Genomic DNA, 24,807 nt, shown 5'->3' on the forward strand with positions numbered 1-24,807 from the left:
GGGGAAGGCCCCCCCTCTCCCACTGCTCTCCGGTGCCCTCCGCCGCTTACCGGAGCCGTCGGTAGCGGCGGAGGCGATCGGATCCTTCTCCTTCCTGAGTATGCAGACGAGTGAGGGGAAGATGGCCCCCCCACCCATCTCCATACCATTGCAGGGCGGAAGAGACGTCAAAACCTCACTTCCGCCCATAGCTCTTAAAGGGCCTTTTTTTATTTATTTTTCTTTCAAATGACAAATTTTTTAATATTTTTTTTTTTTTTTTTTGCATTTTAGTGTAAATATGAGATGGGAGGTCTTTTTGACCCCCCAGATCTCATATTTAAGAGTTTAAGAGGTCCTGTCATGCTTTTTTTTTTCTATTGCAAGGGATGTTTACATTTTTTGTAATAAGAATAAAAGTTTTTTTTTAAGGAACAGTGTAAAAATAAACAATAAAAGGTAAAATAAATAAGAAGCGAGGGTTTAGTGATGATTTCATTTTAATCAAATACTGTTTTTATTTTTTGTTGCAAAAACATATAAACTAATATAACAAACTAGTCCATGTATCATAAAGTAAAAAGTCAAATCCAAAACAAAGACATAAACCAAAAAGACATTAAAAAAAAGTGATGCCTTCAATATTGCAATCGACAACCAGTATGATGATGGGGCTGGATCCTTTGTGCAAGACCTTCCATACCAGCCTACATTCTGTTGTACCTTCTGGTTTTTACTTCAAAGAATAATGATGGCTTATCTCAAATGGGGTGAAGCCTTTTATGAAGGAGCAACATTCCCATTTCTGTAGTTCCATATGGTCTTCTATGTATGGCTCTGCCTTTTGTTTGCTTTTGAAAATGACGTGTGTGCAGTTCTCTTTTACTATAACGCTCATCTCCTCTCTTCCAGCAATGTCCGACTGCTGCTCCAGCGTGCAGCTTCTCTGTGATCACGGGGCTTTAGTAAACGCCAGAGACTTGGTAAGAATTCAGAAATTCCTGTCTTTCACCCACTTCCAGCTGGACTTTTCCTTCTCTTTTTTTTTTTGTTATTGCTGCTGCAGTCAGACTTTACTCCCACTACTGTTTTTTTTTTTTTTTTTTTTTTTTTTTTTTGATCTTGAGCTGAGATGGGCGCAATGATTTGCTGACCTTCTGTCTACTCAGGATGGAAGGACTCCGCTTGCGTTGGCCACCCAGATGTGCCGTCCGGCGATTTGCCAGCTTCTGGTAGAGAAAGGCGCTGAAATCAATGCAAGAGACAAGCAGAACAAGTGAGTCCTTTGTCAGACGTCTATTGAGATCTAATTTAATAATTTATTATTATCCAGTTAAAAGACACTTCCGGACCGCCGCGCGCCGATATACGTCCTCTCTTTGAATAGGAAAATCATTGGTATGGTAGCAGCTAGCTGCCATAACCCCGGTATCCTCTTCTTCAGCTGGTGGTCCGGTTTCCGATAATAGTGGTCTCTGCGGCGGATTCGCCTCAAGATCACTTTTATCGGCGGGGGGGAAGGCCCCCCCTCTCCCACCGCTCTCAGGTGCCCTCCGCCGCTTACCGGAGCCGTCGGTAGCGGCGGAGGCGATCGGATCCTTCTCCTTCCTGAGTATGCAGACGAGTGAGGGGAAGATGGCCCCCCACCCATCTCCATACCATTGCAGGGCGGAAGAGACGTCAAAACCTCACTTCCGCCCATAGCTCTTAAAGGGCCTTTTTTTTTTTTTTTTTTTTTTTTTTTCTTTCAAATGACAAATTTTTTTTTCTTTTTTTTTTTTTTTCTTTGCATTTTAGTGTAAATATGAGATGGGAGATCTTTTTGACCCCCCCAGATCTCATATTTAAGAGTTTAAGAGGTCCTGTCATGCTTTTTTTCTATTGCAAGGGATGTTTACAGTTTTTGTAATAAGAATAAAAGTGACACACTTTTTTTTTTTTAAAGGAACAGTGTAAAAATAAACAATAAAAGGTAAAATAAATATGAAAAAAAAATATTTTTAAACACGCCCCGTCCTGCCGAGCTCTCGTGCAGAAGCGAACGCATACGTGAGTAGCGCCCGCATATGAAAACAATGTGCAAACCACACATGTGAGGTATCGCCGCGATCGGTAGAGTGAGAACAATAATTCTAGCCCTAGACCTCCTCTAACGCAAAACATGCAACCTGTAGAATTTTTTTTTAAACGTCGCCTATGGAGATTTTTAAGGGTAAAAGTTTGTTGCCATTCCACGAGCGGGCGCAATTTTGAAGCATGACATGTTGGGTATCCATTTACTCGGCGTAACATTATCTTTCACGATATGAAAAAAAAAAATTGGGCTCACTGTTTTTTATGTTTTAATTCAAAAAAGTGTATTTTTTTCCCAAAAAAAGTGCGCTTGTAAGACCGCTGCCCAAATACGGTGTGACAAAGTATTGCAACGACCGCCATTTTATTCTCTAGGGTGTTCAGAAAAAAAATATATAATGTTTGGGGGTTCTAAGTAATTTTGTAGCAAAAAAAAAAAAAATTTTACTTGTACACAACAAATCTCAGACAGAGGCTTGGTCTTTAAGTGGTTAAGGACTGCCCTATAGCTACAGGCCAACCGTTCTGTGCAGAATTATGTGTATATATATATATATATATATATGTGTGATTCTGCACCTCCTGGTAGGGGGGCGCTTGCGTGCTGCTTCTGCTCTGATTTAGTCACAGCAGAAGCCAATCAGCGTGTGCCAGCCAACGGATGTCGACCGCACCCGCTGATTGTCTAGGAGAGACATAGGATGGAGCTCTGCCTATGTAAACAAGGCAGAGCTCCGTCCTGTCAGCTGGGATTTGATGGATTTTCTTTCCTTGCAAAGCACATCCCTTAGGCCTCATCCACACTACTAGATTTTCTGCAGAGTTTTTTGTCTTTAGATTTACCAAAACCATATAATATGAGGTCAAACCCTAAGTTTCAATTTGTATGTAATCAGGCAGGGCCCTTGCACTACCTGGTTTTGGTAAGTCTGAAGACAAAAATCTGCAGAAAATCTGTGGGTGTGTATGGGGTCTAAGTAAAAGCAGTAGACACAAACACTGGCTAGGTACACGGTTAACCCTTTGATCACCCTAGATGCTTAACTCCTTCCCAGCCAGTGTCGTTAGTACAGTGACAGTGCATATTTTTAGCACTGATCACTGTATTAGTGTCACTGGTTCCCACAAAGTGTCAGATTGTCAGCCGCAATATCGTTGTCCCGCTACAAGTCGCTGATCACCAGTGTATATATAAAAAAAAAAAAAAATCCCAGTGTAGATATACCATAGTTTGTAGACGCTATAACTTTTGCGCAAACCAATCAATATATGCTTTATTGTGATTTTTTTTTTTTTTTTTTTTTTTTTTTTTTTTTTTTTTTTTTTTTTTTATATACCAAAAATATGTAGCAGAATACATATCGGCCTAAATTTATGAAGACACTTGATTTTTTTTTTTTTCTTTTTTATTGGGTATGTCTAATGGCAGAAAGCAAAAAATATTGTTCTATAGCACAAAATATTAAAAACTCAGAGGTGATTAAAACCACCAAAAAAAAGCTCTATTTGTGGAAAAACAATGACCTAAATGTAATTTACGTGCAGCGTCGCATGACCGCGCAATTAGTTAAAGTAACACAGTGCCGTATCGCAAGAAATGTCCTGGTCATGAAGGGGGGGGGGGGAGGGGGGGAGGGTTTAAATCTTATGGTGGTCAAATGGTTATTATACAGGATTTATATGGTGCCAACAGTTTGCGCAGCGCTTTACAACATGAGGGCAGACAGTGCAGTTACAGGAGGAACCAGAGGGCCCGGCTCGTTGGAGCTTACAATCTAAAATGAATCAAGGTTATGATAAGATGGGTGTTGTGGACTGAGGAGAAAATCTGTAAGTCTTTTTTTTTTATGTTTCCAGGACCCCTCTGATGTTGGGATGTGAATACGGCTGCAGAGAGGCTGTGGAGGTCCTGTTGAGAGCCGGAGCGGATGTCGGACTGGTAGACTCTTTGGGACATGATTGCGCCTATTACAGCAGAATCGGAGATAATATTGAGATCCTGTCCCAGATAAAGACCGCTGTCGAAAGTTCACCAAGAGGTCAAACTTTTTTTTTTTTTTCTTTTCTAGTGCGGTTTTAGTATATAATCATGCTTTGTAAAGTGGTTCCAAAGGCAGGTGGTGTTTTTTTTTTTTTTTGTTTTTTTACCTTTTTTAAAATGGTTCTAAAGCCTTAAAGTGATTGTAAGGGTTTGTTTTAAAAAAAAAAAAAGTCATATTTACCTCCACTGTGCAGCTCGTTTTGCACAGAGTGCCCCCCGAACATCCTCTTCTGGGGTCCCGCGGCGGCTCTCACGGCTCCTCCCCGCTTCAGATACCCCCCCCTAGGACAGTGATGGTGAACCTTGGCACCCCAGATGTTTTGGAACTACATTTCCCATGATGCTCCTGCACTCTGCACTGTAGGTGAGCATCATGGGAAATGTAGTTCCAAAACATCTGGGGTGCCAAGGTTCTCCATCACTGCCCTAGGAGAAGCGCTCTCCCGGGGGTTTACCTTGCGGGCGCGCACCCGAGTCCAACGTTCGGCGTTCATAGAGGCTGAATGCAGGACTCGGCCCCGGCGCCCGCGTCATTGGATTTGATTGACAGCAGCGGAAGCCAATGGCTGCGCTGCTATCAATCTATCCAATCAAAAGCCAAGAAGCCCCGGACAGACAGCGCATCCCCGTGGGTCAAGTTCTAGAGCTCAGGTAAGTAAAACCGGGGGGGCGATCACTGCCAGGTGTTTTTTCACCTTAATGCATTTACAACCCCTTTTAAGGTTTTTCACCTCCAATGCATTCTATGAATTAACGTGAAAAACCTTTTTGTGCTGCAACTTCCACCCCCCCCCCCCATCCCCTTTTTCTTACCTGAGCCAGATCCGATCTAGTGTTGTGAACAGCCGCAGCGCCGCTGTCTCCCTTCTAATTGGACAGATTGATAGTAGCGGGAGCGAGTGGTTCAAACGCTGTGATAAGGGGACGGAGGGGGAGGGGGGGTGGTGGAGGCGGTGCCCAGTCCCGATGTCTGTGTTAATGATTGCAACAGCAGGACTTGAGAGCGAGCATGCACGGGAGCCCCCATGGAAAGCGGATTTCTATAGGGGGGGCACCCGCTGAAGAGGGAGGAGCCTGGAGCGCTGGCGGGGGACCCCAGAAGAAGAGGATCGGGACTGCTCTGTGCAAAACCATTAGACAGAGCAGGTAAGTATGGGCATATTATTTTAGTTTAAAAAGAAAAAAGGGTTTAGTAACACTTTAATGCATTCTATAAAAAAAAAATTCTGTATGCAGCTCCCTCCAGTCCCCCTTATACTTACCTGAGCCCCATCTCGATCCAGCACTGTGCACGAGAGCAGCAGCTCTCTTGGCGCTCTTCCTCCTCATTGGCTCCCGCTGCTGTCCATTTACAGCTAGTGAGAAGGGAGCGGAAGAACAGAGCTGAACCACGCCCCGTTTGTCTATGGACTCACAGCTGGCAGTCCTTTTACAAGCGCTTTTAACCCTTTTACTGCCCAGTCCATACTTTGTACGGACCTAGCCACTGGGGTTGTGTGTAAATCTGACAAGCAGACTCCTGTCTGCCAGATGGAAGCATTTGGGCAGCTGCGCTGTTGCCCGAGTACTTATACCCCCCCTGGTTACGGGGCCCAGGGCCAATATAGCGGGTGCCGCCACTTAGAGGAAGGGAGATGAGCGGACACGCGCCCGCTCTTTAAAATAGGCGTTTTTTTCCCTGTGGGCTGGAATTTGTACGTTTTTATTGCACCCAAAATCACTGCATGTCTGGTCCTTGAAATCCTTTCCGTGCCGCTGCCCCGGTGTCATGAACTGGACCTCCAAAGATGAATGTCATTTCTACTTGCAGTGTTTTTTGGTGCCGTAAAATGCAATCTGTTTTACTACAGTAATGTATAAATATGTGGACCCTGAGGAAGCGTGGAAGATGGTGCTGACTTTTGTTTTGTCTCACAGGTTCTGATCCTTTAAGAAGCAAAGTGTCTCTACGAGCGGTGAGTTTAAATGTACATAACAAAATGTCTGTAAATTAAATCCGGGGCTTTTTTTCATAGGGAACGCAGTTTTGGAACCTCCAGCTCTTAATTGTGTGTTGAAGGGTCTAATAAAGCTGGCTGCTGGAGAATTTATTATTGCTGGGGGGAATTCTTGCTGGGGAGATCTATTGTTGCTGGTGGGGGTTCAATCTACTGTTGAGGGGGGGGGGTCTATTGTTGGCTGCTGGAGCATTTATTGTCACTGGGAAAGGGGGGAAATCTGTTGTTGTCAAGGAGGTCTATTGTTGGTGGGAGATCTGTTGCTGCTTGTGGGGCAATCTATTTTTGCTAGGGGGGGGGGCGGGTCTTGTGTTGCTAGGGTGTCAATTGTTGCTGGGAGGGGTCTGTTGTTGGCTGTGGGAGGGTCTATTGGTGGCTGCTGGGAGATCTACTGTATTGTTACTGGTGGCGGTTTATTGCTGGGGTGTGCTGGAGGGTCTATTGATGCTGGCTGCTGGAGCATCTGTTGTCCCTGGGGAGGAGGTGTTAGGGAGGCCTATTGTTGCTGGAGGGGTTCTATTGTTGCTGAGGAAAGATCTATTTTTGCTGCGGTGTGCTGGAGGGTCTCTTGATGCTGGCTGCTGGAGCATCTGTTGTTGCTGGGGTTAGGGTTCTATTGATGGTGGCTGCTAAGAGATCTACTGTATTGTTACTGGTGGGGGGTTATTTTTGTTGCTGAAGCATCTATATATTGTTGCTGGTGGAAGATTGTATGTTGCTAGGGGGTCAGCTGTTTCTGGGGAGGGATCAACTGCTGCTTTTTGCTCTACTGTATTTTTACTGGCAAGGGTCTGTTCTGTTGCCAGAGGATTTTTGTATTGCCAGAGGATTTTTGTGTTGCCAGAGGATTTTTGTGTTGCCAGAGGATTTTTGTGTTGCCAGAGGATTTTTGTGTTGCCAGAGGATTTTTGTGTTGCCAGAGGATTTTTGTGTTGCCAGAGGATTTTTGTGTTGCCAGAGGATTTTTGTGTTGCCAGAGGATTTTTGTTACTAGGGGAATCTATTGTTGCTAGAGGGGGAGGTCTTTTGTTGCTGGTTGCCGATGATCATGTTCTGAGGACTTGGGGGGGGGGGGGGGGGTCCCTAAATAAATCGCTGCTGTAACTAGACTGGTCCAAGAAAGATGTATTTGATAAGGGGACATACCCGGGTACAAGCCCATGTTCTGTGACCAGTTTTGTGCTCGCTTTTAGCCGAATGATCGTACTTCCATAGGATGTAATGCTGTGTGCGTTTTACTGATGAGGTGTGGAAGAGACTCTTTATGGCTTTACCTGGGCAGCCGGCACATTATTTTCGGTCATCTAATTCTCACCTGCTTGTGAACCTTCTGGCTACATTCTTTTGCCTGGCAGTCCCCATCCCATCACTTTTCATTATTGTCATGTTTTTTTTTTTTGCTCCCGTCTTTTATCAGTGGGATGAGAGGATCCCTACAATTCCATTTCTTTCCTCCCTGGCAGTGAAGTGACGTCAGTGTAGTCAGATGGTGAAGGGGGGAAACTTCCCTTTTTTGTGAGTTTAATCATTAATGATCTCTCTGGTGCCGTAAAGCCCGATTGTTGACCGTCTTCCTCTCCCGGAGGTCACGTTCCCATGTTTGTTTCTCATTTTATGTGCTCTGTCCACACAGAAGTGGGCAAAGGCCAACTCCAAAGAAGAGTCGATGGCAAAGTCCAAGGACCAGCCACAGGTGTGTGCCGCTTTATATACATTTGTATGTGTGTGTGGATATAGATATGTATATATGTGTGTGTGTTTTATGAGAGGAGAGCGTTGCGGTAACTCTCACGTGTGCTCATCACCTGTCCTCCTCATTCAGGATCTGGAGGCCGAGAATGACGACCTGCGGGAGAAGCTGAGGAAGATACAGCTGGAGCAGCGGGGGTTGCTGGACAAAGTGGGGGGACTACAGCTGCAGCTCAACCAGGTGCCCCTTCCATTGACAGGCCGCTTATTACAGATTCGATTAGGATTATTTGTGTCGTTTTTATTTTTTTAATATGCAGGCGTGTGAGGAGCTTTATATTTGTAATAGCTCATTAAATTGTCTGTTTACATAGCCGTCTGTGGGTGTGCTTGTATGTACAGTATATCTCTCTCTCTCTCTCTCTCGATAGATAGATAGATAGATAGATAGATAGATAGATATAGATATATATATCTATGTATAGATATATCAGGAAGGCCACACAAAGCCGTCGCTTCGCATCTGTGCTATAATGTCCTGTGATCTCATTTCCGATGACAGATAAATGTTGTATGTGTGGCACTCAATGATGCTTACAATGCATATTTATTACTATTATTAATTTTTCTGTGGGAGGATATGACTTTGAAATAAATAATCGTCTACTTTATCTAGAGCTGCACGATTCTGGCCAAAATGAGAATCACATTTTTTTTTTTTTTTGGCTTGGAATAAAAAGATCACGATTCTCGCGGCGTAAAATCTTTCACATTATACAAAAAAATTTGGGGTAACTTGGGGTTTTTTTTTTTTTTTTTAATTCATTAAAGTGTAATTTTTTTCCCCCCAAAAATTGCATTTGAACGACCGCTGCGCAAATAGACGCATGACATAAAATATTGCAACAACCATCATTTTATTCTCTGGGGCAGGGGAATGCAATTAGCGGACCTCCAGCTGTTGCAAAGCTACAAGTCCCATCATGCCTCTGCCTCTGGGTGTCGTGCTTGTGGCTGTCAGTCTAGCTAGGCCTCATGGGATTTGTAGTTCTGCAACAGCTGGAGGTCAGCTAATTGCATATCCTGCTTGAGGATCTCTACTAATATATATTTATATATATATATATATATATATATATATATATATATATATATATATATATATATATATATATATATATATATATATATATATATATATATATATATATATATATATAATCTTTTTTTTTTGCTAGAAAATTACTTAGAATCCCCAAACATAATATATATATATATATATATATATATATATATATATATATATATATATATATATATATATATATATATATGTTTGGGGATTCTAAGTAATTTTCTAGCAAAAAAAAAAGATTTTAACTTTGAAACCAACAAATGTCAGAAAAAGGTTTAGTGTTTAAGTGGTTAAACTTCCCTCATTTACAGACCAAAGTCTATTCCTTTTGATCTAAAGGACAAATTGTTACAATGTTTATACTTAAAGTTCCACTGCTAAAGAATGTTGTGATTCTTGGCAGACTGCCCGTTTTTTTTTTTTTTTTTTGTTTTTTTTTTTTTTTTGTTTTTTTTTTTTTTTACCCTTTCTTTTGACGGCTGTCAGCTTCAGCAGAGTAGAGAGAACTCTCTGCATAGAAAGAATCGGGAAATACTTTGTCAAGATCGCAGCAGGGGAAAAAAAATCGCGATAACTATTCTTAACGATTAATCATGCAGCTCTACCCTGTATGTTGCAGTCGTTCAGGTGCTTATCTAATAGTTTTTTGAAACTATCGATGCCCCCTGCTGAGACCACCGCCTGTGGAAGGGAATTCCACATCCTTGCACTCTTACAGTAAAGAACCCTCTATGTAGTTTAGGCCCCTTTCACACTGGGGGCGGCGGTAAAGCCACCGCTATTGTTAGGTATTCGCCCGCTAGCAAGGGGGTTTTACCCCCCCGCTAGCGGCAGAGAAAAGGTTAAAAACCACCACAAAGCGCCTCTGCGGAAGTGCTTTGCCGGCGGTATAACCGCGCTGTCCCATTGATTTCAGTGGGCAGGAGCGGTGTATACTCCGCTCTTTCACTGCTCCGAAGATGCTGCTAGCAGGACTTTTCTTCCCGTTCTGCTAGCGCACCGCTCCAGTGTGAGAGCCCTCGGGGCTTTCACACTGGAGAGAGAGCAGCAGCTGTTTCGGGACGGTTTGCAAGCGCTTTTATTAGCACAATAGCGCCTGCAAACCGCCCCAGTGTGAAAGGGCCTTTAAGGTTTAAACCTCTTTTTCTTCTAATTGTAATGAGCGGCCACGTGTCTTATTAAACTTTTGCAGAGCGTTGCAGAATTCACGGCGAAAATCGCACCCCCCGTACGTGCAAACCCGCTGTGGGGTGTGTGCTACGTGTTAACTCCACCGCCGAAAATCGGTTCGCAAAACGCGGTGCGATTTTTGCAAAATCTGCTCGCATGGTTCTGAACGCCCATGCAATCCGATTCAGGTGCAGCAAAAAAAAAAAAGTGTCCTGCACACGATTATGACGCCATACAGCGTGAATGGCTCAAATCGCACTGCTGCAGAGCTGCACGTGATTTGAGCAGCAATTGCGGCGCAATTCCTTTTTCCATATCGCATGCGGTTTCTCGCACCGCATCCCAGTGTGAACCGGGCTGAAGGATGAATTTTTAGTGTTTTCAGGACTGCCTGTCAGCAGGAGACGGGAAATAAGCATCTCACCCAGATGGGGGGGTTGTGGGGAGGCTGCTGTGTTTTTGTACATGGGGAACTAGGTGGGGTTTCCAGCAGTTTCTGATGACTGCAGTATAGAAATACAATTGTTCTCACACAGCGCACTCACATTGTGTTCATGTATTGCAGGAACAGATGATCACGGATGACCTGGAGAATGAGGTGAGGCCCTGGAGATCTGTGTTCTTTATTCTCCCTTCCGTAAGTTTAGACACTTTTTTTTTTTTTTTTTTTTTTTTAAACTTTTTATATCTTTTTATCTTCTTCCAATCGCAGAAAGAGGAGCTAAAATCCCTGCTGGAAGCAAAGGAGAAAGAACTAGAAGACAGCCTGAGGACGATGGAGAACCTGCGAGGGAAAATGCGATATTACGAGGTGAGCGAAGGGATTCCGCGTCTGTGTTTGGCAGGATGTGGGTAGGAAACGAGGGAGCTGGAAAGGGAGAGCCGGGGATCGATGAAGAGAAAGGAAATGAGTCGTTGCTATACTCCTATATTCATCTAAAACTATGTAACGAACTATGTAACTATGTAAAAGATCCTCATTTTAGGAGCGCCAGTTCTGCATTTATTGTATTTTTTTTATCATTGATATAAATTGAAGGATCCCTGATGGCGTTTCACTTAAACGTTCTTGCTTGGAGCCTATGTTGGGAAAATTCCTTTAGAAATGTTGTTGATGAAAACAATCGCCCAAGATTTTTAAGTGTTGACTGCCTGACTGGCTCCTGAATTCCATTTAAATTTGTTCCCTGCTGTCCTCGGTTCAGTACAGGCTGCTATGATTAGACTGCATTTGCATCGGTGTTTAGGCTGCACTTCACACCTGAGCAACTCAATGCCTTCCTTTTTTTTTTTTGGCTGCGTTTTTTGTTGCGACAGCATAGAGCAGCTCGGTCACTTGAATGGGCTTTACATGCCCACGATGGGCTTGAATAGGCTACAAATGCAGCCTTTAGGCATTTGCAGAGCTTTCAGAAAGCTTTCTTAAAGCTTTTAAAGTACCATTCAGCTCCGGTTTGTAAATGTTGAACACAGATCCCAATGGGAGCGCTGATTGCCACTTTAAGCAAGCTGCTAGCACTTCTTTTGACGCTTGTTGAAAACCTGCTTAGCAGCTTGCTTAAAATGGCAATCAGCACTCCCATTGGGATCTGTGTTCAAACCGGAGCTTAAAGAGGAACTGCAGTCCGCTCGCATAATCTGTAATAAAAACATCTTTGCCATTCTGACGCTTCCCTCCAACCACTTTTGCGTATTATTTTGTATATACTGGGATTCTGTACTTGCCAAATATGCTGCAGAAATCTCCCTCCACTGAGTCTGACCGCATCCATTTTAACTGTGGGCAGCTGAAGCTGCTGCCTGTTCACTTCCTGGATTTACACATGCTTGCTTCCTGCTTCCAGCTCTGCAGCTCTCATTGGCCCTCTTATGACTCACCCCCTCCCTTCCTGGCAAACTTTCTCTCTCTCTCGGGCCAGGATAAGCGTACAAGCAGTTAAAGCTGAACTCTGTGAAGGAGACAAAATCCAGCCTTGCAGTGGGGTCCCCCCCCCCCCCCCCCGATGCACTGCTAGGGTTAAATGCTCATTTAGTCTAGGGGGGCAGAGGGAAGGTACAATACGTAAAGTGATTCCAAAGATTGTTTTTTCAAATAACAAACATGTTATACTTGCCTGCTCTGTGGAATGGTTTTGCACAGGGCAGCCCTGATCCTCCTTTTCTCGGGTTCCCTGCCGGTGCCCCTGGCCCCTCCCCCCGCTGGTGCACCTGGCCCTAAACCCCACCCCCCCGTCACGTGCCCAACATAGCAAGCTGCTTGCTATGGGGGCACTTGTGCATGCTCACTCCTGAGCTGGCTCTGTATGTCCATTGACACACAGAGCGCAGCTCAGCCCCACACCCCGCTGCCTCCTTACTAGTTGTGATTGACAGCAGCGGGAGCCAAGTGAGGAGGGAGAGAGCAGAGAGTCTCTGCTCTCGTGCACAGTGCTGAGTTGTGATGGGCAGGTTTCTATGGGGGGCTTGTGGGGGCTCGCTCCCAGGCCACCTTTGTGTGTACATAAGACACACACACAGAGCAAGGCTCAGCCCCTCCACCCCCCCCCCCGTGATTGACAGTAGCAGGAGCCAATGAGAGAGAAGCATGATGTCCTAAGCCTAGGCTTTTTTCCAGACAAGAAAAAGGAAGTGGGCTGTATGGTATTTACTGTCAGGAAAAAAAATGTTTTGCTATCCAAAGTTAAAACAACAACAACAAGAGCAGAAAATGTATTGGATGGAAAGTTGAAAAAATGACTGAAGTTCCGCTTTAATGGTACTTTAACCACTTTCTTACTGTGCTATAGCCAAAAGATGGCTACATCGCAGCTCTCTAGTTCTGGGGGGGGGGGGGGGGTCCATGGATGTCCCTCCCCCGTAACCACTCCTTTCTTGTGCCCCCTGGGGTGCGCGCTATATGATCGCTCTGTGTCCTTCACGGATCGTGGTAAAGAGCCAATCGCAGCTGATCACAATGTAAACAAGAGTTGCCGGTTATCGGCTCTCCTTTCCTCATACCGCTGTCATAGCGTGAGGAGAGGAGAGACGATAACCAAGCAATCTTTTTTTCTTTTTTTCTTTTTTTTTTTTTTTTTTTCCATTTTTTGTCACTTTTTCATACAAAAACATTCAGCCGCAGCACGCGATGAGATGGGTTACAAAAAAAACAACAAAAAACTGAAAGAATAAAAATTAAAAATACAAATAAAAATAAACACCCCGACCCATCCCCCCCCCCGGCACGCTCGCGCTCCCCCCCTCCCCCCTAAACCAGCAATCCTGACTGGGAACACGCATGGGGATAATCAGGGCACTGATTATCAGTGCAGCCCTCGAAGTGCACACCAGAGAAAAAATACTTATTTGCAAAATTTTAGAACAGAAACTAAAAAAAAAAAAAAAGTTTGTTTATATATTTTTTTTTTTTTTTTTTTTTTTTTTTTTTTTTTTTGTTTAGCAAAGAATAAAAAGCCCAGTGGTGGTTGCATACCTCCCAAAAGAAAGCTCTATCTGTCTCAAAGGAAAAAAATGTCATGTGGGTACAGTGTTGCATGTGTATGACCGCGCAATTGTCATTCAAAGTGTGACAGCGCCGAAAATCGGCCTGGGCAGGAAGTGGGGGTGAAAGTGCCCGGGAAGGCAAAGAGGTTAAAAGCTTCAGCAAAGCTTGCTGAAAGCTCTGCCAATTCTTGAATTGAATTCTTGCTGTCCACAATGCGAGGTGAAGCCCGTGTGAGAATCGGGCCGTACAGTAAGGGGGTTTGAATGGGATTCGGTCCTTTTTGCTTGCCGCCCCAGTCACAGGAGAGATTGTGAGAACGGGGGGATCTGGCTGGTTGCTGAATAGTTAATGTGTTTATTGTCATGATCATATGCTGCTTTATACAGAAACCAAGTTTTTATAAGCTTGGGGCTAAAAAAAAAAAAAAAGTTCGGATTTTGCCCACAGCCAGTAATGAGATTCCAGCTGTCCATTATTCAGTACAGATAAGCACATTGCTAATTGGTTGCTGCGGGAGGCATATTTCTTTTGCTTGCCTCATATTTAATGAGCTGCGCTGTGTTACGTGTATACAGCCTCTTCATTAAATTACATTAAAGTGTTTGCCAGAACTACCTTAATTCGGTTCCCATTACTGCTTTGGACATTTAGTGTCCCGCTGTTCATCTTTGTACCAGTTTTAATTGACATTTTAGTGCATCACATGACATGCAGCCGATTTTATGCAAGTTCAGATAACACGGTAATTATGGCGATTTATAGCTGTGGTAAACCGGTCACGTACTGGTCATCCTTCTTAAACTTTACTGGACAGGGTTGGTTTGAAATTATTATAACCATGCTTTTAGTAAATGAGTCATTTTACGTTAAAAAAAAAAAAAAATGACCTCAGGTCAGTAGCCAGTAGGAGATCCGTACGCATGACCCTGGAAGTTATAAGGCAGCAATATACATGGAACGTCCCATAACATTATGACCACTGACAGGTAAAGTGAATAACGTTTGATTGTCTTGTGTCAATGGCACCTGAAAGTGGGTGGGATATATTGGGCAGCAAGTGAACATGTTGCCCCTGAAGTTGATGTGTTGAAAGCATAAAACAACGAGCAAGCGTAGAGATTTGAGTGACTTTGACAAGGGTCATATTGTAATGTCTAGACGACTGGGTCCGAGCAACTCCAAAACTGCAGCTCTTGTGGGCTATTTCCGGTCTGCTGTGGTCCAAGGAAGGAAAACTGACAACAGGGTCATGGGCGGCCAAGGCTCATTGATGGAGGCGGGGTGAAGGCTCACTGATGGAGGCGGGGTGAAGGCTCACTGATGGAGGCGGGGTGAAGGCTCACTGATGGAGGCGGGGTGAAGGCTCACTGATGGAGGTGGGGTGAAGGCTCACTGATGGAGGTGGGGTGAAGGCTCACTGATGGAGGGGGGGTGAGGGCTCACTGATGGAGGCGGGGTGAGGGCTCACTGATGGAGGCGGGGTGAGGGCTCACTGATGGAGGCGGGGTGAGGGCTCACTGATGGAGGCGGGGTGAGGGCTCACTGATGGAGGCGGGGTGAGGGCTCACTGATGGAGGCGGGGTGAGGGCTCACTGATGGAGGCGGGGTGAGGGCTCACTGATGGAGGCGGGGTGAGGGCTCACTGATGGAGGCGGGGTGAGGGCTCACTGATGGAGGCGGGGTGAGGGCTCACTGATGGAGGCGGGGTGAGGGCTCACTGATGGAGGCGGGGTGAGGGCTCACTGATGGAGGCGGGGTGAGGGCTCACTGATGGAGGCGGGGTGAGGGCTCACTGATGGAGGCGGGGTGAGGGCTCACTGATGGAGGCGGGGTGAGGGCTCACTGATGGAGGCGGGGTGAGGGCTCACTGATGGAGGCGGGGTGAGGGCTCACTGATGGAGGCGGGGTGAGGGCTCACTGATGGAGGCGGGGTGAGGGCTCACTGATGGAGGCGGGGTGAGGGCTCACTGATGGAGGCGGGGTGAGGGCTCCTTGATGGAGGCGGGGTGAGGGCTCCTTGATGGAGGCGGGGTGAGGGCTCCTTGATGGAGGCCGGGGGGAGGTGAAGGCTCCTTGATGGAGGCCGGGGGGAGGTGAAGGTGGAGGCGGAGGGGAGGTGAAGGCTCCTTGATGGAGGCGGGGGGGGGAGGTGAAGGCTCCTTGATGGAGGCGGGGGGGAGGTGAAGGCTCCTTGATGGAGGCGAGGGGGGAGGTGAAGGCTCCTTGATGGAGGCGAGGGGGGAGGTGAAGGCTCCTTGATGGAGGCGAGGGGGGAGGTGAAGGCTCCTTGATGGAGGCGAGGGGGAGGTGAAGGCTCCTTGATGGAGGCGGGGGGGGGGAGGCTCTTTGATGGAGGTGAAGGCTCTTTGATGGAGGTGAAGGCTCAATAACAAGTCCGATCCATGGAGGCCTCACCTTGCAACTTACAGGACTTAAAGGATTAGCTACTTGACAGCTTGGTGCCGGATATTGCTGTATTCAGAGATCTAGTGGAGTACATGTCTTAATGAGTCGGGGCTGTTTTTTTGCGGCAAATGGGGGGCCTACTTAATAGGTGGGTGGTCATGTTATGGTGTGGTGGACATAATGTGGACCAGTGCAATGCCCTACAATTGTCATCAAACCTCAAGGTAAATCTCTAGCACTTTGAACAAAAACAGATCAACAGACGTGGTGTGATTCCTGCTCATTAACAACAAAACAATTGTTGTGCTGACTTTGTAAAAAAAAAATATACAGCGGCTTTTCTCTGCAAAGCCGGTATAGTCAATCTTTCCTGCTTTCAGGAGGCTCCTACTGTGGTTACTCCTGCCGATAGCAGAAGAGTGGAATTCAGGATTTGCATCAGTATCATGAAAACCGCTTCTCTAAAGTGCTTCAGCCTTTCATCAGTGAAACGGGGATGGGGCAAAACAAGCTCGTACTTTACACAATGGCTTATTATACAAGTCTGCCAGCAAGGCTCAAACATTAGGCTTGGTTACTGGCTATTTCTTCTACCAACAAAAGGTGGTAGCACTTCCACTGCCAATCAGAAAAATAGGTGATTGGGCAGTAAGTAAGTGAAGCCACGCACATGATTACACATCATTTAAAGTGGATCTTCACCAACAACCCCCCTTTTTTTTTTTTTTTTTTAACACCAGTTTACTTGGTTGGGGGTCTTGCACAGTTAAGATACCTACTCGGTGTTGTCCTCCTGAGATCCTCTTCTGCCTCCCGCTTGGTCCTGCGCCGCCATCTTCTTGCATGGCGGCGGGAAGCTGCTGGCTCTTTCCAGGTTCAGTCGTCGGCTCTCCCGATGATGAGCCGGTAGGACTGCCTCCTTCCTCTTTTCTCAAGGAAGGACTATGCCTCATGGGATACGTAATGAACACGGCGGACAAAGTGCACTTCATTCACCTAGGCAGGTGACGTGAGCGGGCCAGAGCTTTTTTTTTTTTTGTTTTTGTTTTTTTAATCACAGAAGGGTTTAGATGAGGCAACATCAAACTGAGGGTGCTTTAAATCAGTTAAACAGGTCTGAGGTTCCATACGACCTAAGGGTCTGTGTCGATGGGCTTTTGTTCAATCCGAACAGGTTTTTCAATGTGATACAAGTCTGTAGGAATGCAGAACCTGTTTGAAGCCGGTCGGAAAGGAAGTCAACTGCAAGTCAAATGCACCTGCCAGTTACTTCTGCATGATCTCAAAAGCGTGATGCCATCAACAGCAGCTCAAATCTATAAATTGGTTTAGTTCTTTTTTTTTTTTTTTTTTTGTTTTGCAGCAAAAGAATCACTCGGCCCCAAGTAGCCCGTTCAGCCCTGGTGAGTATGAGAGCGAGAGACGACTATACTGGTCTTATCGCGCACATTAAAGGTTTCTAATTCGGTTTTCTTGTTTTCCTAGGTAAAGAGGAGGTTGTGAAACAGAATTTAGTTCTAAGCTCAGATCCCCAGGTACTTTGTTTAAAAAAAAAAAAAATAAAACACTGTTTTTGTGACTTATGCAGTACACTATGTATCCCTTTCAGATGGTACTGAGGAGTCTGTATTATATTGGTTGGCAGTAATTAGTATTGCACAACTCATAGCATTTTAAACTGAAGCCTTCACAGTAATCTTAGCCGTAGCAGATGGTGCAGTCTTTTATGCCCACCACAGGCTTAGAAACATATGTTCCATCCAGTTTTTGAAGACTGGTTTAAATAACTAATTTGCATAAAATGGCTCTCCATAAAATAACACTCGATGGTTAAAGCCCGATATTGGAGATGAAAAGGAAATTGTAAAATCTGTATATAATTGTGTTCTGTTTTGTATGTGTGCCTATGTATTGCACACGGCACTAATGTTTTCATTACATGCTGCATTCTTACGAGTCCAGATTAGAAATTAGCCTGCCTATGTTACGCCCCTTGTTAACGTCAAAGTACAATTGTAATATTAACCACTTGCCATCCGCTCCAATTCTGGCATTTCTCTCCTACATGTGAAAATCCATATTTTTTTTTTTTTTGCTAGAAAATTACTGACTTCCCACTGGCCTTACATTTGGAACTTAAGAACTTTCTGCTGTTCTCACTACACTCACCTACATAGTTACATAGTAGGTGAGGTTGAAAAAAGACACAAGTCCATCAAGTCCAACCTATGTGTGTAATTATGTGTCAGTATTACATTGTATATCCCTGTATGTTGCGGTCGTTCAGGTGCTTATCTAATAGTTTCTTGAAACTATCGATGCTCCCCGCTGAGACCACCGCCTGTGGAAGGGAATTCCACATCCTTGCCACTCTTGCAGTAAAGACCCCTCTACGTAGTTTGAGGTTAAACCTCTTTTCTTCTAATTTTAATGAGTGGCCACGAGTCTTGTTACTGCACCGTATACCCTCCTTTTCTGTATGTCTCACTAAGATCCCTAGATGTCTAGATTTGTTTATATTTTATCATTTGCGATGCAGATTACCTACTATGGTGTTATTTCATACACTTACTTTACTTCCGCTCTTCTTTTTTTTTGTTTAGCATGCAGCTCACCTGCCGGCCAGGTCTCAGCTGCGTCCTTTAGAGCTTCCTGGAGAAAACTCTGAGCTAGAAACGGTTCGCAGATACTATGAGATGGCCAGAGAAGAGGCCATGAGGCTGCAGCAGGAGCTGTCAAGGAGATCTTCCGAGTGCGTAGCTCTGGCCACCGAAAGGGATCGGAGCAAAGCCGAGTCAGACCAACAGATCCGGCAGTTGGAAGAAGCACTCCGTGAGGTGCAGAAGCGGATGTTGGATTCCGAGAGCAAAGTAAAGCAGATGCAGTCACACTTCCTGGCCCTGAAAGATCACCTGACCCAGGAAGCTCTAAGCGGCAGCTCACGTGCAGGGGAACTACAGGAACAGCTCCAAGAGGTGAAGAGCAAATACGAGGGAGCATCTGCTGAAGTCGGAAAGCTGCGCAACCAGCTGAGACACAATGAGCTCTTGGTGCAGGAGCTGCGCAGGGAGGATGCTCGCTTGCGCAAGGATAACCGGCGTCTGCAGGAGGAGCTAGCCGTTTGCGAAGAGGAGAAGGAGAAAGCTGAGCGAAGGGTCCAAGAGGCTGGAGAGCAGCTGGGGTTGGCGGTCACCACTGACAAGTTTGAAAACATGAAATGCCTTTTGACGAATGAGGTGAATGAGAAGTCCCGGAGATTAGAGGAGGCCGAACGGGAGCTGAGCCGTGTCAGGGATGAATTTGAAGCTGCAAATAAGGAGAAGAGGAGGTTCGAACCCAAGCTGGACTTGCTAAAGAAAGAGATGGACGATTTGAAAGTCAGGAACAGCAGCCTCGCACGAGAAAATGAGAAGATGCAGTCGGAGAAGATTCTGCTGCAGAGACAAATCGAAGAGCTAAGAGGGCACATGAGAAGTCAGCATGTTCCAGCACAGCTGCATGCCGAGACTAAGAGAGCCTGTGAGGAAACCATAGCCCTGCTGAGCCAAAAGCTAGCAGATTCAGAGCAGCATCACAGGAAGGCTGAGCTGGAGCAACAGAAACTGCTGGAGGAAAAGAAGACTTTGAAGGAGGGCATGGTTCTCCTCCAAGCATCCACCACTTCCCGCCAGGAGCTTGAAGCCGAGATGAAAGAGATGCAGTCCAAGGTCAAACAACTGGAGAAACAGCTGGCTGACATGACTAAGAGATGTGAAGAAGAAGCAATGAGAGGCTGTTCTCTACTGTCGGAGAACGCCAGCCTGAAGGAAAATCACATACCTCTTGCCACACACCTGCAGGCCTCTGTCTCGCTGACCGCAGAGCTGGAGAAGGCTAAAGCGGAGGTCGCCATGGTCAGGAAGCAACTGGAGAATGAGACCAAACAGGTGACCACTGTGCAGGCCGACCTGGAAAAACTGATTACCAAGCAGAAAAGCCTGCAAGCACAGCTGGAGAGCGAGTCTGCTCTGAAGTTAGAAATGCAGACGCGGCTGAAGAGTCAGACTGCAAGGGAGGCGGAACTGCAAGAAAAGCTGAGGGCCGAGGTCTCCAAAAATGCAGAACTGCAGACACGGGCTTCCGGTGAAGCCGCCACGCGGTCAGAGTTGCAGTCGCAACTGGAAAAGATGAAGGAACAGATCCGCTCTGACTATGTGACTAGAAGGGAACACGGAGATAAGGTGGCGGAGCTGCAGAAAGGCGAAGAAAAGATGAAGCAAGAGTGTTCCCAGGCGTACGCTAAGTATCAGCATGAAAAAGAAGAGGTGAACCGGCTCCAGGCAGCTATAAAAGAGCAGCGAGCGGAGCTGGACACATTGCAGCGTTGCATCACTGAAAAATACGCTCCACTTACCAGTATGGAAGAGAAGGAGAAGAAATTCTTGGCTGCAAAAAAGGAAATTGAGTTAGAGTTACAGAAGCAGTGTCAAATGACTCGAGAGGCAAATGAGAGTCTGTCAAAACAGCAACAAGAGGCCCTCGACCTCCGCAAAGAACTGGCGACATCGAAGCAGACTCTTCTTCAAGAGCAGACCTCACGAAAGGAAGAGCAGGCCACCATGCTCAAAGAATTGGACGAGCTCCGAGCTTGCCAACAGGACCTGCAGAAGACGCTGGTCCAGGCTGAGGAAAAGCAGCGGGCGTTGCAAGAAGAGAACGTACAAACCACCAAGAAGCTCAACGCACTGCAGGAATGTCTTGGCAGTCAATACATTCCCATACAAAACCACAACGAATTGAAGAGCACACTGGACCGTACCAGAGCTACTCTTGAAGCGGAGATAGGTGCTAAGGTCAGCCTATGTGAGAAGATGCAGGAAAAAGTGCGTGACTTGGAGAAGAACCTGGAGGAGCAGAGAGGGTCTAGTATCTCCAGTGCACAGCATGCCAAGGAAAAGGAGGACTGGCAGAGAAGGGAGGCCGCAGCCCAGTCGAAGTTGCAGGAGAAAGAGAAGGCTCTGGTTGAAGCTGAGCAGGAAGTGAAGGGATTACGCGAAGAGTTGAAGAGAGCCCAGCAAAAGTTAGAGGAAGAGCAGAATCACAGGCAGAGGGAAAAAGGCGATTTTACTGCAGCGAGAACCGCCCTGGAGCAGAGGGTGGCTCTGCTGGAAGACGCCAGTCACACATACAAAGAGGAGAACAAACAGATGGCGCAGAAGCTGCAGGATGTGCTCACACAGTGCGAGAAAGTCAAGCAGAAGAACCAGAGCCAAGAACAAGAGATCACTCAGCTAAAAGGGAAGCATGAACAGTGTCTTTCCACCATTGATGAGTTGCAGAAGACCATCCAGAAATCGGCCAGAGACCTGGAGAGCAAAGAAAAGCAGGTGAGGCACGGTGCAGAAATCCTTCATGTGTATCCTGTTGATGTGACACATTTTTGTAAGAATGTTCGTATTTTTTTTTTTTTTTTTGGGGGGGGAGGGTGGGTTTTATATTGTTTAACCAATCAATACAATACAAGAGGGTTAGGAGGACCCTGCTCCTAAGAGCTTACATTCTAATAGGGTGGGGCAAGTGGTCCAAAAGGTAATATCTGTGGGGAATGAGCTGATGGAAGAGAGGAAAGGTCAGTTATGTGGAGGCACGATAGGCTTCCCTGAAGAGATGAGTTTTCAGGGGTCACCTGAAGGAAGTCAGAGGAGGAGATAGTCCGACAGATTGAGGTAGAGAGTTCCAGAGGATGGGAGAGGCTCTGGAGAAGTCGAGGAGTTGAGAGCAGGAGGTCTTGGGAGGAGCGGAGAGAGAGGGTGGTTTGGGTGATATTTTGAAGAGTGGTATCACCAATAGTATCAGTCAACTAAACTATCTCACTCCAAAGGAACTCATTTTAATCCTTATGCTTTCAGCATTAGTAAATAGATAAGAAGGTATATTATAGTTCTTGTTTTTACATTTTTTTTTTTTGTACATTGCTTCAGTTACTTCCTGGTTTCTGGCCTAGGCCAAAATTTCATACATCCCAGGAGTCTTCATGGGAGGGGGGGATGCTTTCTCAGCCAAGCACACCTTCCTACATGCATGCCTGAGCTATGGGCAGAAGGATTATTCACTCTCAACTATTTTTAATCCTTATGATGCTAGAATTAGTAAATAGATACATAATTATATTCCATTTACTTGTTTTACCCCCTTTTTTAAAAAAAAATATATTTCTTCATTTACGTAATGGTTTTTAGCCTAGGCCAAAGTGGTGTTCTACATCCCAGGAGCCTTCATGGGCTTTCTCAGCTAAGCAAACCCTCCTGCCTGCATGCCTAAGCTAAGGGCAGATGGAATCCAGGAAGTAAACGCTATACAAATCTGCCTTTACACAAGATGGCCAGGGCTAAAAATGCCTAGTGGGGGTTGTTTTCCACAAAATAAAGCATGAAGACATGGATGGACGGTGCAGTTTGCTTTTAAAACTTAATTAAATGGTGTTTTTCAGTTTGTGGTGCTCAGATATACCGTATTTATCGGCGTATAACACGCACCCCAAGTTTAGGAGGGAATTTTAAGGAAAAAAACTTACATTTAAATGCCCATCAATGCAGCCTTGTCCATCGTTGCAGCCTTGCCCAGTGTCCATCGTTGCAGCCTTGCCCAGTGCCCATCGTTGCAGCCTTGCCCAGCCGCTGATTATTTAAAATTGGCACCAATCTCTGCTGACTGTGAGCGGAGAGGAGCGAGCGCCGGCGAGATACACAAAGCTGAGTGTACTTGGTTAGATTCGGCTCCTCTCGCAGTCCCGCCCCTGACTGTGAGTAGAGCCGAGAATAGCTGAGTACACTCGCCTATGTGTATATCGCTGGCGCTCGCTCCGCTCACAATCGGCGGGGATCGGCGTATAACACGCACCCACGATTTTCCCCTGATTTTAAGGGGAAAAAAGTGCGTGTTATACGCCCATAAATACGGTAATTAAGTTCCTCTTTAGCAACTTGCCGACCGTGTAACCGTGATATACATCGCCAAAGTCACACGACTGCACCGGATCATGTATCTATTACGTGACCCGACACTTCCGGGTCAGGGGTGTGCACGCGCGTCTCCAGCAGCCCACCCCACTGTGATTATACACAACAAGAGCTGATCAGCGGGTACGGCGCACTCAATGTCTGCCGGCACCCGCTGATCCTCCGGTACAGAGGGAGATTGGTGATCGGGACCAGCCGTATTGCGCTGGGCGACTCGCGCATGCGCAGTAGGGAACCGGGAAGTGAAGCCGCACGGCTTCACTTCCTGATTCCCTTCCCGAAGATGGAGGCGGCAGCACCCGAGGACCGAGAGACGGTTCGGCCTCGGGCGCCCTGGACAGGTAAGTGTCCATGTTTTAAAAGTCAGCAGCTGCAGTATTTGTAGCTGCTGACTTTTAAAAAAAAAAATTTCGGCGGAGCTCCGCACTGATCACTGTATTGGTGTCTGGTCCCCAAAAAGTGTCAGATTTGTCCACCGCAATATCGCAGTCCTGCTATAAGTCGCTGATCGACGCCATTACTGGTAAAAAAAAAAAGTCAATTTTATTTGGCTACAGCATCACACGGCCGCGCCATTTAAGTAACTCAGTGCTGTATCGCAAAAAATGGCCTGGTCATGAAGGGGGGGGGGGGGCTGTGATCAGCGAGTCTATGAGATCCCGACCCCTTACCAATGACAGCTGATCATGTGATGTAAACAGAGCCGATAATAGGCTACTTTTTCAGCGCAGGGAGAAAAAAAAAAGGTGATTACCGGCGGCTGTGAGGGGGGCATCAGTCCCGATCGTGGAGAGCCTCTGCAGAGGCTTCTGGGCCACCTGTGCCGCATATCAGTGCCCATCCACAGTGCCACCCATCAGTGCCCATCCACAGTGCCACCCATCAGTGCCCATCCACAGTGCCACCCATCAGTGCCACCCATCAGTGCCCATCCACAGTGCCACCCATCAGTGCCCATCCACAGTGCCACCCATCAGTGCCCATCCACAGTGCCACCCATCAGTGCCCATCCACAGTGCCACCCATCAGTGCCCATCCACAGTGCCACCCATCAGTGCCCATCCACAGTGCCACCCATCAGTGCCCATCCACAGTGCCACCCATCAGTGCCCATCCACAGTGCCACCCATCAGTGCCCATCCACAGTGCCACCCATCAGTGCCCATCCACAGTGCCACCCATCAGTGCCCATCCACAGTGCCACCCATCAGTGCCCATCCACAGTGCCACCCATCAGTGCCCATCCACAGTGCCACCCATCAGTGCCCATCCACAGTGCCACCCATCAGTGCCCATCCACAGTGCCACCCATCAGTGCCCATCCACAGTGCCACCCATCAGTGCCCATCCACAGTGCCACCCATCAGTGCCCATCCACAGTGCCACCCATCAGTGCCCATCCACAGTGCCACCCATCAGTGCCCATCCACAGTGCCACCCATCAGTGCCCATCCACAGTGCCACCCATCAGTGCCCATCCACAGTGCCACCCATCAGTGCCCATCCACAGTGCCACCCATCAGTGCCCATCCACAGTGCCACCCATCAGTGCCCATCCACAGTGCCACCCATCAGTGCCCATCCACAGTGCCACCCATCAGTGCCCATCCACAGTGCCACCCATCAGTGCCCATCCACAGTGCCACCCATCAGTGCCCATCCACAGTGCCACCCATCAGTGCCCATCCACAGTGCCACCCATCAGTGCCCATCCACAGTGCCACCCATCAGTGCCCATCCACAGTGCCACCCATCAGTGCCCATCCACAGTGCCACCCATCAGTGCCCATCCACAGTGCCACCCATCAGTGCCCATCCACAGTGCCACCCATCAGTGC

General features: G+C 46.7%; 1 protein-coding gene across 1 annotated transcript in view; it reads left to right on the top strand.

The window, feature by feature from the left end:
* The window catches only part of UACA (uveal autoantigen with coiled-coil domains and ankyrin repeats), a gene marked incomplete in the record, with an annotated part of 53,281 nt that overhangs the window by 25,653 nt on the left and 2,821 nt on the right, over nt 1-24,807 (top strand). The window contains 11 exon segments of the mRNA XM_073618261.1: nt 892-962; nt 1,149-1,255; nt 3,910-4,091; nt 6,011-6,048; nt 7,724-7,783; nt 7,913-8,020; nt 10,650-10,682; nt 10,797-10,895; nt 17,335-17,374; nt 17,457-17,506; nt 18,575-21,337. Coding sequence (XP_073474362.1) covers nt 892-962; nt 1,149-1,255; nt 3,910-4,091; nt 6,011-6,048; nt 7,724-7,783; nt 7,913-8,020; nt 10,650-10,682; nt 10,797-10,895; nt 17,335-17,374; nt 17,457-17,506; nt 18,575-21,337 — 3,551 coding nt within the window.

This window comes from Aquarana catesbeiana, linkage group LG03 (assembly GCF_042186555.1).
Source record: "Aquarana catesbeiana isolate 2022-GZ linkage group LG03, ASM4218655v1, whole genome shotgun sequence".
In the NCBI taxonomy this organism is placed as follows: domain Eukaryota; kingdom Metazoa; phylum Chordata; class Amphibia; order Anura; family Ranidae; genus Aquarana; species Aquarana catesbeiana.